The 15,027-nt window shown below is 42.1% G+C and overlaps 1 protein-coding gene across 1 annotated transcript in view; it reads left to right on the top strand.

Moving 5' to 3' along the window:
* The window catches only part of MAPK8IP3 (mitogen-activated protein kinase 8 interacting protein 3), a 165,154-nt gene that overhangs the window by 127,845 nt on the left and 22,282 nt on the right, over positions 1-15,027 (top strand). The window contains 6 exon segments of the mRNA XM_082260365.1: positions 203-322; positions 4,170-4,250; positions 5,674-5,741; positions 5,834-5,982; positions 6,850-7,021; positions 8,008-8,121. Of these exon segments, the coding sequence (XP_082116491.1) occupies positions 203-322; positions 4,170-4,250; positions 5,674-5,741; positions 5,834-5,982; positions 6,850-7,021; positions 8,008-8,121 (704 nt within the window).

Genomic DNA, 15,027 nt, shown 5'->3' with positions numbered 1-15,027 from the left:
GTAGTCCGAAGAGAAAGCTGGAAATTAAAAAGAAAATAGTAAGAGTGCAGCACGGGCAGAGAGGACAGGAATATGGAAATATTTACTAGACCAAAAGATAGAAAATAAAAGAAGTTATCCTTCACTTTCACTTGAAAGAAGAATGTGTTAGAGTGTTTTGTGGAAACATATAACTGGTTTTTGCTTTTTATCCCATTTCTAGTGAAAATGGACATCTAAAACCAGAAGTAAACACAGCACAGCAAGAGACAGAGCCAAGCAGTGAGACCCCTGCAGTCACAAGTGCGGCACCCACAATGTGGCTTGGAGCACAAAATGGCTGGTATGTCAGTGGTATTGTATTATTGCGTTAATGCATTTCATTTCTATGCTTTGGATTGAAGATAAAAAAACAATACTTTGCTAAAACATTGGTATCTATATAATGAGACTGCCCTACCATTTGCCTAAAGATCTGAAAATTTATGTTAGCACTTCTCTGCTTACTCGCTGTCTGTGGTCCTGCATACATCCTCCACAAGGTACAGGGGTTACTGCAAGGCATATAATTTAAAACACATCAGCAAATTAGCAATTGCAGCAATTAGCACATCAGATAAAAGCAAAGTTGCAAAAAAACTGAAAAATTTAAAAAGATTGAAATATAAAAATGCAGTTGTATGCATTCTTTTCTATAGATGTGGTAAGTAGGACATTAAATACCCTTCCAAAGCACACACAAGTACAAAAGTATATATAAAAATACAAAATATTTTATTAGTTATTTGACAATAAAAATGTTTTAAAACATACAAGATATGAAAAATGTACAAGCGTATTGATTGTACCAAATAAAGCCACCATGGGTTTTCATGGTATATGATTGAGATAGTGGATAGAGGTCTACGCGATATATACAGATATGCTCTTCTATCTTTAACCACCTCAATACTGGGCACTTTCACCCCCTTCCTTCCCAGACCAATTTTCAGATTTCGGTACTCTCGCACTTTGAATGACAATTACTCATGCTACACTGTACCCAAATGAAATTTTTATCATTTTGTTTGCACAAATAGAGCTTTCTTTTGGTGGTATTTATTCACCGCTAGGTTTTTTATTTATTTTTTTGCGATATAAGCGAAAAAATAACGAACATTTTGAAAAAATAAACAATATTTTCTACTTTCTGTTATAAAAGAAATCCAATAAAATCAAATTTTGTCATAAAATTAGGCCAGAATGTATTCTGCTACATGTCTTTGGTAAAAAAAATGCCAATAAGTGTATGATAATAGGTTTGTGTGAAAGGTATAGAGCCCACAAGCTAGGCTATGTATCATTGAAAATTGATCAATCCTGATGTATTAACTACCTATCTCATTTCTTGAGGCCCTAAAATGTCAGGACAATACAAATACCCCCCAAATGATCCCTTTTTGTAAAGATGACAGTCCAAGGTATTTAGTAAGAGGCATAGTGAGTTTTTTGAAGTTGCAATTTTTTTTGCCCACAATAGTTTGGGTAATGAAAACATTTTTTTTTCCTACAAATTTGTCATATTAACAAGTTATTTCTTTCAAATGGCATAGATAAACTTTTTTTTTTTTAGATTAAACAATTAGACCCCAAAATATATTCTGCTACTTCTCCTGAGTATGGCGATACCACATGTGTGGGACTTTTCCACAGCCTGGCCACATATAGAGGCCCAAAATGCAGGGAGCACCGTCAGGTGTTCTAAAGGCATAAATTACACATTTCATTTCCTGAGTACCTATCACATTTTTGAAGGCCCGGGAGCACCAGGACAATGGAATGACCCAAAAAATGAAAGAATACCCCAACGTATATTCTACAGGGCATAATGAGTCTTTTGAACATGTCATTATTTTCCACAAGTTTATGGAAAACGCTAAAAGAAAATGAAAAGTTTTTTTTTTTTTTACACAAAGTTGTGAATTTATAAGATATTTAGATCAATAGCATGTACATAGAAAAAATGACACCCCAAAATGCATTCTGCTACTCCTCCTGAGTATGGCGATACCACATGTGTGAGACATTTACGTAGCCCGGCCACATACAGAGGTCCAACATGCAGGGAGCACCGTCAGACATTCTAGGAGCATAAATTACACATTTCATTTCATTTCATTTCATTACCTATCACATTTTTGAAGGCCCTGGATCCTTTTTTAGCCACGTAGACAGATGTGTGCAAATGATTCCTGGGACAGATGTGTGACAGATGTTGATCACTGGGATGACAGATGGGGCAGATGTGCACCAGATTACAGACAGATGTGCGCCAGATGTGGCAGATGTGTGACAGATGATCACGGAAAAATGTGTCAGATGATCATGGACAGATGTGCCAGATGTTGATCACTGGGATGAAAGATGTGGCAGATGTGCGCCGGATGATCACGACAGAAGTGGCAGATTGATCACTGGGATGAAAGATGTGGTATATGTGCGCTGGATGATCAAGGGCAGAAGTGGCATATTTGTGCCAGATGTGACAGATGATCACGGCCAGATGTGCACTAGATGTGGCAGATGATGTGGGCCAGATGTGCACCAGATGATCACGGACAGATGTTCCATATGTGCACCATATGATCGCAGACAGATGTGGCAGATGTGCGCCAGATGTGGTAAATGATGTGTACCAGATCAAGGACTGACGTGCGATAGAGGATCATGGACAGATGTGTCAGATGATGTGCGCCAGGTGTGCACCAGTTGATCAGACAGATGTAAAAGATGTTTACTGGGATAGAATATTTTATTGGGACAGATGTGGGACATGTGTTGGACAGATGTGGGACATGTGTGGGACAGATGTGGGACATGTGTGGGACAGGTGTTTTTACTGCAGGACACTGGGGACAGCAACCCGATCCACTTCTCCTCTGACAGAGGCTCTCAGTGAGGAGGAGAGCGGATCTCAGCTGGCAGCCAGGGATCAGTTTGTATACAGCACTTTTTCTGCTTTTTTACTCACTGGTTACCCAGATAAGTGAGTAAAAAGCAGTAAAAATGCTGTATACTCACTGATCCCTGGCTGGCAGCTGATATCTGCTCTCCTCCTCACTGACAGCCTCTGTCAGAGGAGAAGCAAAGCCGATCACCGTTAGAATGGCTTTGTTGACATCACATGATGGCTGTGATTGGACACAGCCGTCATGTGATCAGGAGGGCCAATCAGAGAGCCCTCCTGCCGAGCGGAGATGCTCTGTGTCCTAGGGACACAGACACATCGGGATTGCGCCGCTGCACGTGCATTCAGCGGCGCGATCGCCCTCCTTCTAAAGGACGTTCGGGAACGTCCACTCAGAAGGAGGAAGCTCCCACCCAGCCGTATATGTGCAGTGGCCGGGTGGGAGGTGGTTAAAAACAATCTCTATGATTCCTTGAGTTAGGTGGTCCCGTAGAAGTGGAACTCCCCCAAAACGCGTAGACCTCTATCCTACATCTTGATCATATACTATGCAACTCCATGGTGGCTATATTTGGTGGAATTAATGTGCAAGCTCATTTTTTCATATGTTGTAGGTTTTAACACATTTTTATTGTCAAATAACTAAAAAAATATTTTATATTTTTATATATATTTTTGTACTTGTGTGTACTTTGGTGGGGTATTTAAAGTCCTACTTGCCCTTTCAGTTCCCAATATATTTAAAACAAGAACAATACCCTTAAACTGTACACAACTTTGATCTATACCTCCCCCCACACACATTGAATTAACTTTTGCTGGCTTTTCAATAGATGTGCAGACCTTCACTGTCTTGCAGTGTGCCCTGCAGTACTTCCAACAGGAATCATACAGAAAAAATAATTGTTTTTATTGTTCTGACTTCCTACATGGGAAAAATAGGAAACTGGTTTGCTGCATACTGCTGTTTTTTGTGCTGTCTGATTAATAATCCTTGAGTGTGTACTGATAAAAGCGTTTAACCAGTGCCGGGACAAGGTCATCCAGCGCCCAGGGCAAAGATGCCAAACTGTGCCCCCCCCTTCCCTTAGGGTTAGGGTCAGGGTGCCCCTATCCCTGCAATAACCCATTTCGCCCAGGCAGCGGTCCCTCCTGCCCACCACTTGTCCCGGCCCTGCGTTTAACACTTGATAAGAGCTTATAGTGTATAAACCATTAATGAACAATTCCATTCACTTTTCAGGCTATATGTTCACTCGGCAGTTTCCAATTGGAAGAAGTGTCTGCATTCTATAAAGCTAAAGGATTCAGTATTGAGTCTTGTGTAAGTACATACTAGTCACTTATTTTTTATTATTAGGGTATTGGTGCTTACCCATGATGTACACATTGATCTGTTACTCAAGATATTGCTCCTTCAAGTACATTACATTGTATAATTTAAAGCAGTGGTGGTCAACTTAATTTATATAGGGGCCTTAAGTGGCCTCTAACATTGCTGAGGGCCACATATAATATTCAGTGAATGCAATGCTACAAAAAGTTGTCAAAGACTGGAGACATGCCAGAGAAGATGGTCAGAGATGCTATAGGAGATGTTGGAGACTAGATGTTGTGGACAAGTTACACAAAACTGCTAGAGATTGCTGCTATTACAGCCCTTTTTACAAATCACTGCTTCCATATTAGGCTCCCCTTACTAAAATAAAAATAGATGGACAAAACATACAAACTAAACTATAGTAAAAAAAAAAAAAATAAACCATTTTTTTTTTTTTTACTGGGAGCCATTTTAACTACTTCTGGACCAGAAGGTTTTACCCCCTTATTGACCAGGACATTTTTTTTGCGATTCGGTACTGCGTTACTTTAACGGACAACTGTGTGGTCGCGTGACGCTGTACCCAAATAAAATTGATGTTCTTTTATTCCCACAAATAGAGCTTTCATCCCCAAAAAGACTTGCAGCTGTAATAACAGCAAAAGGTGGTTGTGGGTGAATACAAATGCACGTCACACTTTTCAGAAATGTATTTGTAAAATATTTTGAAAACCATTTATTATTTTCCTTCCACTTCACTATTATATGCCACTTTATGTTGGCCTATCACATAAAATCCAAATAAAATAAAATACATTTACATTTTTGGTTGTACATGACAAAATGTGGAAAGTGTCAAGGGGTGTGAATACTTTTTCAAGGCACTGTAGGTGCCAACACTGCTAGTTGGGTACCATGGATCCTAAATGAGTCTGCCTTTTCATATTTTTAAGTTTACAAAAGTGTTGAGTTTTCAGGTCTAAGTTTTCAAATCAATCCCTTTATCTCTTTGAATCCCACTGACATCATGACATTTGACAACTAAATGACAGTGGATGGTGCTGTAATGGATTACAACACATTTGTGCAAATTTGCTATTCCCACATGTACACGTTTTGAAAAATGTGGGAAAAAGAAATGTTTTTTCTATAGCCCATTTAGAACACAAATTTCATATAATTATTTTTTAAACTAAAGGAATGGGAAATAGATATACTAGTCATAGCAACTAACTTATTTATAGATTTGATTCTCAAAAAGGAAAAAAACATAGAATTGAGTTGGTAGATGGGAGTATTGGCATCATTCACATGTACAGTCATTCTTTGGGGTTTGTATTAGGTGACATTGTTTTGACACTAGAAAAGGCTAATGGCAATAAAACTCTGCATAGTTTTTTTTATCTCCCAATTTTCCTTTTCTCAGCCACGTCAAAGGACGGGTTTTGGTGGCTTTAGCAGATGGGACATTGGCCATTTTCCACCGGGGAGAAGGTAATAGCATTTCTCTACTGTTACATTTTCACGTGTGCTCCTAATAACATTGCTGCTTGAGTATAATGTTATCTTCCTTTTCTATTGAAAAGACCGACAGTGGGACCTCAGTAATTACCACTTAATGGACCTCGGACACACACATCATTCCATCCGGTGTATGGCTGTGGTATATGACAGAGTATGGTGTGGATACAAGAACAAAATACATGTGATTCAGCCTAAAACTATGCAGATAGAGGTAACTAGAGAACAAACAAAGTAACCAAAGAACCTCATGGTGGTATAATCAGTGGTGTATTTTTGTTTTGTGCTGCCCTAGGCAAGACTAAAATTGGGCATCCCCCCCCCTATGTAAATTTGCCCCACTCCTTTTTTAAAGGATGTGGCTCCCTCCACAATTGAAGGACTACAAGTCCCAGCATGAAGCCCTGAGATCTCACAAGAGGGGGGTGGGTGAGGGAGAGAGAGAGAGGGGGGTGGGTGAGGAGGGATGGGAGAAAGAGAGAGGGGAATGAGAGAGAGAGGGGGGTGAGAGAGAGAGAGGGGGATGAGAGAGAGAGAGAGGAGGGGTGAGAGAGAGAGAGAGGGGGGTGAGAGAGGGGGGGTGAGAGAGAGTGAGGGGTGAGAGAGAGAGAGGAGGGGGGTGAGAGAGAGAGGGGGGAATGAGAGAGGCGGCTCTAGCAACTGGTGGCCAATAGAGTTTCAGGTGGAGGGGGGTGGCTTTTTTGCTGCCCCCCTGCAAAGTGCCACCCTAGGCCTGGGCCTTGTTGGCCTAGGCCAAAACACAGCCCTGGGTATAATGGGTTGGGTTATTCAGGCAGTCACAGAATTTTGCTTGTAATCTGGATGTACTGTATTACCTGAACATATATACAGACTGGGATGGGGTTTCCTTTGGAATAAGGTTAAAGGTCAAGAGGGTCTTATAACTATTTTACTGTATGTCCCTCTTAGACGTGCAGATAATAGTTGAATAGCTCCTTTAACTCACATGGTTTACCTTAGTTTTTGCGTAATTACCTAAATCTACTTATATAGAATACTTTTTCAACACAGGATCAACAACTATTTGTTTATTAGTCTGTTTCTTCTCTCTGATCTACAGAAGTCATTTGATGCTCATCCTCGAAGGGAGAGCCAGGTGCGGCAGTTGGCCTGGATTGGGGACGGAGTGTGGGTATCGATTCGGTTAGATTCCACACTCAGGCTGTACCATGCACACACCCACCAACACCTTCAGGATGTGGATATTGAGCCTTATGTCAGTAAAATGTTAGGTGAGTGGCCTAAGGGGTTGAAGTAACTTTGACCGTGATCAGAATTGATCTGCTCCTATTGCAGCTCCATAATGAAGCACATAATGAGCACAGTGCTGATCCCTTGCATTCTAAGGGATTGATTTGCTAAAGGCAACTATACTCTTTGCAAGTGCAGTTGCTCCAGAGCTTGATAAATGAGGGGAAGCTCTGCTGATTTCCATCATCCAATCACGTCAAAGCAAAAATGCTGTTTTGTTTTTTATTTTCCTTCATGTGATTGGGTGTTCTTTGTAGTGAAGCTTTGCCTCATTTACTAAGCTCTGGAGAGACTGCACTTTAAAAGTGCACAGTGTATCTGCCTTTAGTAAATCAACCCCAAAATCTCTATTCTGCTAGCAGGGAAAGAGATACTCCACCCATCTCTTACCACTGACACGTTTCACTTGCTACTGGTGCTAAATCCTAGAGCTCTGTGACTAAGCCCCAGTAGTAGGTGAAACACATCAGAGGAAGAATGTGGATGGAGTTTTCTTCCACTGCTGACAGAATAAAATTTTTGTAAGCAAAGGATCAGCAGCATGTGAATTTACTACTTCCAGTAAGTAGTAGGGGAAAGCTATGGTGCTGGGATAAAAGTAGGGGTACTGAAAGCACAATGAGAGGGAAGGACCAGTCATATCCACTCATTTTGGTTTAATGTTTTGCCACTGCTTCATCCATTAGATGCAATGGATAACTAGGACTGTTTATATGAATTCATGTATTGGATAAACCGTCTGCAAAGACTATAAAACTTCTGGCTTCCCTTTTAAAGTAACGCAGTGCCATATCACAAAAAATGGCCTGGTCATTAAGGGGGTAAATCCTTCCAGTCCAGAAGTGGTTAAAAGGTGCTGTGACTGAAAAAGTTATACATTGTTAGAATTTACAAGAAAAAAAAAAAAATGTTATCCATTGTTGATGTTAGGTTTCCTCTAAGTCATTATTTTCTCTTTTGCTATTAGGAACTGGAAAATTAGGGTTCTCCTTTGTGCGGATCACAGCTCTGCTTATTGCCGGCAATCGTCTTTGGGTGGGAACAGGAAATGGAGTGGTCATCTCAATTCCCCTCACAGAGAGTAAGTTGTGAAGGATATTTCTTTTAACATGGCAAAGTCTAATCTGTTATGGTTTAAGTTAATAGGTTAACAGGATTACATGGCAAGGTGTGTATAGATAGGGGAGCAACATATTAACCCATTGTAGTTAAAGGGAACCTGTACACTATTTTAATTTGTTAAAAGCAAGAGGACTGTTTTGGGTTGATATCACAAGCTATTACATTTATTAGCACCAAAAGCATTTTCTTTGTTCCTCTGTTTTAGATTTACTTTGTGGCAAGGGCTTGATCTTCCCTGTCTTCATGGCTAAGCTCTACCAGCTGCCATTCCACTGTCCATTTAGAACACCTTGGTAGTCATCGATGGTGCGTTCACTGAGTAAAGGGCTAGTTCACACCACAATCTCCATGTTCAGTGTGCATTTCCACATGCACTTTTACCTGCATTTTACTGTGCTATTGTAATGCGTTCCAGTGCGGTTTATTTTTCTTCATTCGAAAAGGAGCATGCTAGAATGTTTTTTTCGAGGTCACTCCTGCCTCTTCCCCAGGATTCTCCATTGTTTGGTGTGTGCATTAGTGTGGGGAATCTTCATAGTGCTAAGGAAGTCTGCCCTTACAGGAAAATTCATTGTGCTGGCCATTGTGTTCCAGTGAGTTCTGGTGCAAAAAATGCATGCTTCTTTACTTTTTTTTTTGAATAGTCGAGGGAAATGGAAAAATAGCACTGGACATGTAAGGTTATCTCAATGGTATTGCTAATTTAAAGCAGAACTTCACCCAAAGGAGGAAGTTCTGCTCTTGTTCCTCCTCCCTTCTCCTCTATCACATTTGAATGATATATATATATTTGACTGGTACCCGCTCCCACTGCTGCTCGGATTTCCAAGTGGAAGTTCTCACCCTCTGCGGCCCATAGCCTTCTGAGACCATTCATAAACTGGACCATTCATAAACTGGGTTGGGAGAGCACAGCACTGGATCCCTGAGCAGGTGAGTGCTTATTAAAAGTCAGCAGCTGCAGTTTTTGTAGCTGCTAACGTTTAATTTTCACATACCTGACTGAAGCTCCTCTTTAAATTATTGATGTTAATTTACATAATCTGGTTCAGAGGCAGGCAAATTCTACCCCCAGAGGATATCCATGGTCTACTCTGCTTGTAATGTACTGTATAGAAAAATGAATTGAAGCACCACTCCACAGCTACAAAGTCCAGGTATGAGTTTATTCCAATAAAAGTGAGGGGGATAACCGAAAGAATTACCAATTTGTTTGAGGGGTTCAAAACTCTCCCTTCAGCAGGGCATGAGAAAACATAGGGGCATCTCTATATTAATACAATATCAATAAAACATCACCCCTGACCTTTTTTTTAAATAAAGTAGTGTGTGGACCTTTTAGCAGTGGTGTAGCGCTTCAGTTTACATTTTAGGTACTTTTTGTTAAAGAACTGGAGCTGAATAGGATGGAGTGAACTAGGGTGAAAATAACGCACCTGAAAGCATCTTGTGTGAACAAGCATTCAGGGGATGGCAGTCAATGGAACCCATCCATTAGTTTATGGAAACTCACACAATGCATTAAAGTAAAACTAAACCAGAAAGGGACATAGAAGAGGTTTTTCTGCCTAATACTGTCAAAAGCAAGCATTTTGTGGTGTATTTTTGGAGTATAGAGTCAATTTAAAAAAGACATGGAGTAGAATTATTTAAAATATTGGTGACGTTACTAATCTCAAATGTAATAAGCAAAGGCAGCCCTTTGTTTTTTTTCCCAATGTAAAAACATACCTTCATTACTTTTAGGCAGTGCTGGATATCACAATGCACAAAGCATTCACTTCTGTGTATTATGATTACACTGTAGGACATCCGTTTTTTTTTTTATTATTGTATATTTGCATTAGGATGGCATTTAGAATAAATCACAACGCACATTGCTGAAATCTTTTAATGTGTGTTAATACGCTCACATAGATGTTAATCCATTTTAGGGTGGCCATGAACTGCCCGGTAATTGCAAGCGATATTTGGTGTCCTGATAAATGGGATGAAAAGCACAATGAATTACCTCCTTTGTACCTAATGTAACACTAACTTTAGAATTTCCTTTGGGAAAAATGAAAGTCCGATTTATTTCCTGATACCTCCCTTTCCAGGAATCCTCCAGGACAGTCACCTGGGAGACAGGCTCCTCTTCCTGCAGGAAACACAAGCACAGATAGGTTTAAAAAGGCCACCCACTGGCTGCCCCTCAGTCATATAAAGATGACCTGGACAGCAAAGGCTAACAGCCTGATATATCTAGTTTACAATTTCCTTTTAGTAAGGGTGGGTGTCCACCATCCTAGAGTATTCCTGGAAAGGGAGTTATCAGGACGGTCACATGAGACCCCAACGATGCATACCTAGGGTGGGACTACCACTTGCAGGATCTTACGACCAAAGGTTAGATCTTGGGTGGAGACCAGACCAAACCTGTAGTGTCTCACGAAAGTGGAGTCAATGGACCAGGTGGCTGCTCAGCAAATTTGCTTGATGGATGCCCCAGCCTATACCGCCCAGGAAGTAGCTACAGAATGAGTGGAGTGTGCCTTCACATCTGGATGACTAGTCTGGATTTGGGTCGAGTAGGCTGTATTTATCGCCATCTTGAGCCATCTGGCTATAGAACTTTTAGATGCCGATTTTCCCTTGTGAGTGCCTCCGAACAATATGAAGAGGTTAGACGCCTTCCTGAAGGGTTTAGTGATCTCCAAATAATGTAGGATGCGCCTCTTGAAGTCCGTGTAGCGAAAACCTCTTCTCTCTGGTTAGAAGGACTCTGGAAAAAAGTTTCAAGGTATGAATTTGTAGGTGATAAGCTTCTGATTGTGATAGTAGATCGCTCTGGCTCAGTAGGATCCAAGGGTCCTCTTCCGCCATCTTTTTCAAAGGCATGAAACCATGCCCTTTTTGGCCAGTAAGGCGCTAGAAGAATCACTCTTATCCCCTCTAGCCAAATCTTCCTGATTGTACTTGGAATGAGTTGGATTGGTGGAAATGCATAGGCGAGGTTGAATTGCCAAGGGAATCCCAGAGAGTCAATCCCTAAAGAATCCTCTTCTTTTTTCAAGGAGAAATAATTCGCTACTTTCTTGTTTTCGCTGTGGCAAACAGGTTCACCTCTGGGGAACCCCATCTTAGAGTGAGTGCTGAGAAGATTTGGTGGTTCGGCTCCCATTTTGTTGGATCCAGCTGTCCAAGACTTAGAATATCTGCCAGAACCGTTGACGTTTATGTGGACGGCTAAAAGGGAGAGCAGATGAGTTTCTGCCCAAGATAGTAGGTCATGAGCCACCCTCATGAGAAGTTTCAAACGCGTGCCCCCTTGGTGGTTGATGTACGCCACCATCATGACATTGTCTGACAGCACCTGGGTGTGTCTGCCCATCGTTTATTTCTGGAAAGTGAGCAGGGATTCCCGAACTGCCGCAAGCTCCCTTGAGTTGGAGGAAACTTCTGGCCCCGTATAGTTCCAGGCTCCCTGTCTTACTTGGTGGCCTATGTGGGCTCTCCAACTGAGGGCGCTTGCATCCGCTGTGACTCTGACCTGGATAGGCGGAAGCCAGAGCCTTCCCTTTGTCAGCGAGTCCTTTTTTAGCCACCAATCTAAGCACTTTCTGATGAGAGAGAAAGAGATCTCCTTCTCCAGCGAGGTTGTCCTGCCATCCCAATGGCTTAAGAGATGGCACTGTAGTGCTCTCATGTGAAGTTGGCCCCAATGAACCACTGGAATGGAAGCCGACATGAGTCCTAGGAGGACCATTTTGTTCCTTCTTATCGCCCTGGTTGCGGTGATCAGCTGTTTTGTCTCTTTGGTCAGTTTTATTATTTTTATCCTCTGGCAAGAAGATCCTTTGGGCCACTGAATCTATAGTGTATACAACCCAGAAATACCACCCTCTGGAATAGGATTCTGTTTGATTTTTGCGTGTTGATTTTCCAAGGTTTGCCAACACTTCTGCTTTTGTCTAACCATAGATTAGAAAGTCGTCCAGATATCTTACTATCTGGACTCCCTTCAATCTGAGCTCCTGCATGACTTGTGCCACGATTTTTGTGAATATGCTAGGAGCTGACAAAATTCCAAAAGGGAGAGCCTGGTACTGGAAGAGACAGATTTGCCTTTTCACTTGGATAGCAAACCTCAGAAATCTTTTGATGGCTAGGATGGATCGGGACATGGAGGTAAGCCTCCTTCAGGTAGAGGGTTACAATACTAGAAAGGGCGCCTATGGAAGTAAGGATCTCACTGAGAAGATGGTTTCCATTTTGAACTTTCTGCATTTGATCTATTGGTTGAGGTCCTTCAGGTTTAGGATTAGGCGATGTTTGCCAAGGGTTTTGTTCTGAGCAAAACTCGGGAGTAGAAACCCGACACTTGCTGAGAAGGATGTAGTTCTATGATCACTCTTTCTTTTAGTAGCTCTGTGACAGCTACCTGAATGGCTTTCCTTAGGTGTAGTGAATCTGGGAGAGATGTGACATGGAAGCTGGTTGGTGGCTTTGTCATGAATTCTATCCTGTATCCCTCCTTAATATTCTGCAGGATGAAAGGGTTTGCAAAGAAACTTTGCCATTGATGGAAAAAATGCCGTAACCTTCTTCTCCCCTGTAGGGTGGCATTATTGGGGTTTATTACTGTTGGGCCTTGAGTTTGGGAAGAGGACGTTCGACTTCCCCTTGTTTTTGTTAAAGACCAATCTTCATTGGGGATTTGTCTTTTCCCTTTTTGATTGAGCTTCTCCTCTAGTGCAAAGAAAAAACATTTTTTCAGCTTCTCTTTTTTTTTGGACGGGAATCCTTTGGTCTTGTCGGCTGACCTTGCCAACACTTTGTCAAGCTCCGGACCGAACAGTAAGCTACCGTCAAAGGGAATGTTACATAACTTATTCTTTAACGCTTCGTTCCCGTCCCAGGTCTTGAGCCAGAGGGCTCTTTTAGCCGCGTTAACTAGGCCTGTGGTGCGAGCTGAAACCCTAACAGCTTCCGCAGAGGCGTCAGTCATATACGCCACTCCCTTTTATATCAAGAGTAAGGAATCCTGCGCTTTCTCTGTCCTGGGGACTTTTTCCAGATGACCACGTAGTTGTTCAAGCCAGAATGCCACATTCCTGGCTACACACGTATTGGCCACATTTGGCTGAAATCCTGCCGCCCCTGTCTCATAAGCCCTCCTTAGCATCACGTCAATTTTCTTATCCAATGGATCCTTCGGAAGACCCATATCCTCAAAGGATGAATCTGATTTCTTAGAAACCCTGGGAAAAGATGCGTCTAATTTTGGGCATTTGGCCGGGACGATTTCCATTTCTTCAAAAGAAAATCTTCTTTTTAGGGCTTTAGGAAAAAACTATTTGTTTTCTGGGCATTCCCATTCTTTTTTATTGATTCTTTTAAGAGATTAGTGGACTGGAAGGGACCTGTTTTTAGTCTCCTGTAGACATCTATATAACCGGTCACAAACAGAATAGGTGGTTTGAACTTCCTGTATATCCTTTGACAGCTTTAAAGGAGTTCCTCCAATTCTTTTGCTGGGAACAGGTGTTTAGGTGTCTAAGTTCGCCATCGGAGTCAAAGCTATCTTGAAAGAGGAGCTCCCCTTCCTCTTTAGATTCAGAGTCGGAGGAGGCCAATTTAGGCTGAGGGACGGTTGGAGATCTCCAAGTCTTCTCTCGAAGTGCACTCTTCGGGTTAGCGGACGATGTTGGTGGTTGATCTGCACTCTTGATTTTGCTAATGGATGCCTGAACGGATTTTAGAGTGGATGTCACTTCCTTCTTGAAATCTAGGAAATCTTTTGTCAATGGCTTAGTCTCCTCGTTGATAATCTTTTTTTATGTATCTATGGCATAACAGCTTGTCGGTATCCGGGGGGGACCTTTACGTCGCAAGTGCGGCACTATTTCTTCCTTTTTGTTTTGTCTACCACCTCTGCAGCTTCCTGTGTTTTGGGCTAAGAGCAAAAAAAAAACATGACATGCATGAAAGGCACCCCCCCCCTAAAGCAGCTGCCCACCAAAGGCAGTACTCCACCCACATCCTTCCCTCAACTTACCATTGCAAGGCTGGGTCCTGGTTCTGCAGCCTCTGGTAGGGGGGCTAGGTCCTCCGCCTTTAGGACCCTCTGGAGGGAAGGGAGGACGCTAACCTCCTGAAAAGTGCTGTCACCATCTTGTGGGTGGCCTATATATAAGGGAGAATAGAAGGCTGAAATAGAGAGGGAGGGGACGGGACCCAATTCGCCCCTCACTCAGCCGCCGGCAAATCCCTGCAAGGGAATCTTCCCCAGTGCTAGCAGCGGCTTCTGCCCTTACTCAGAATGGCCGCCGGTCTACTTCTGGTAGCGGCGCCATCATGAAAACATCACTTTTGCCACGCCGATCGTAAGGCAACTGGCTGCCTCACCAGTTGAATACAGGCAGAGAGAGAATGTGTTCAGGGACGCCTGCCTGGTACAAGGTAAAAAAATAACAAACTGGGGATGATTGTCATCTTCAGAGCTCATGCTTGCAGGGCAGGAAACACAAGAACTGAGGGGCAGCCAGTGGGCGGCCTTTTTAAACCTATATGTGCTTGTGTTTCCTGCAGGAGGAGGAGCCTATCTCTCATGTGACCGTCCTGGAGGATGACTTGGGAAAAAAAGCATATTTTTTCCTTATTTATGCCTTAATTTATAAAGAAAATGATACAGTTCTTGGAAAACAATATGGGTATCACTTCCATGTCATATGTAATTACAAAGTTATAGCTCAAGCCCTTAGCTCATAGGCTTTACATTTGAACTTTATGGGGGCTGTGACATGCATTTGCAGCACTGTTTTGCACCAGTAAGGTCATGCAATTATAAATTTCCGGTTTCCGGTAAGTATGATCTATCATA

This window comes from Pelophylax lessonae (assembly GCF_965119305.1).
Source record: "Pelophylax lessonae genome assembly, chromosome: 6".
In the NCBI taxonomy this organism is placed as follows: domain Eukaryota; kingdom Metazoa; phylum Chordata; class Amphibia; order Anura; family Ranidae; genus Pelophylax; species Pelophylax lessonae.
This window is presented reverse-complemented; position numbering and strand designations above follow the sequence as displayed.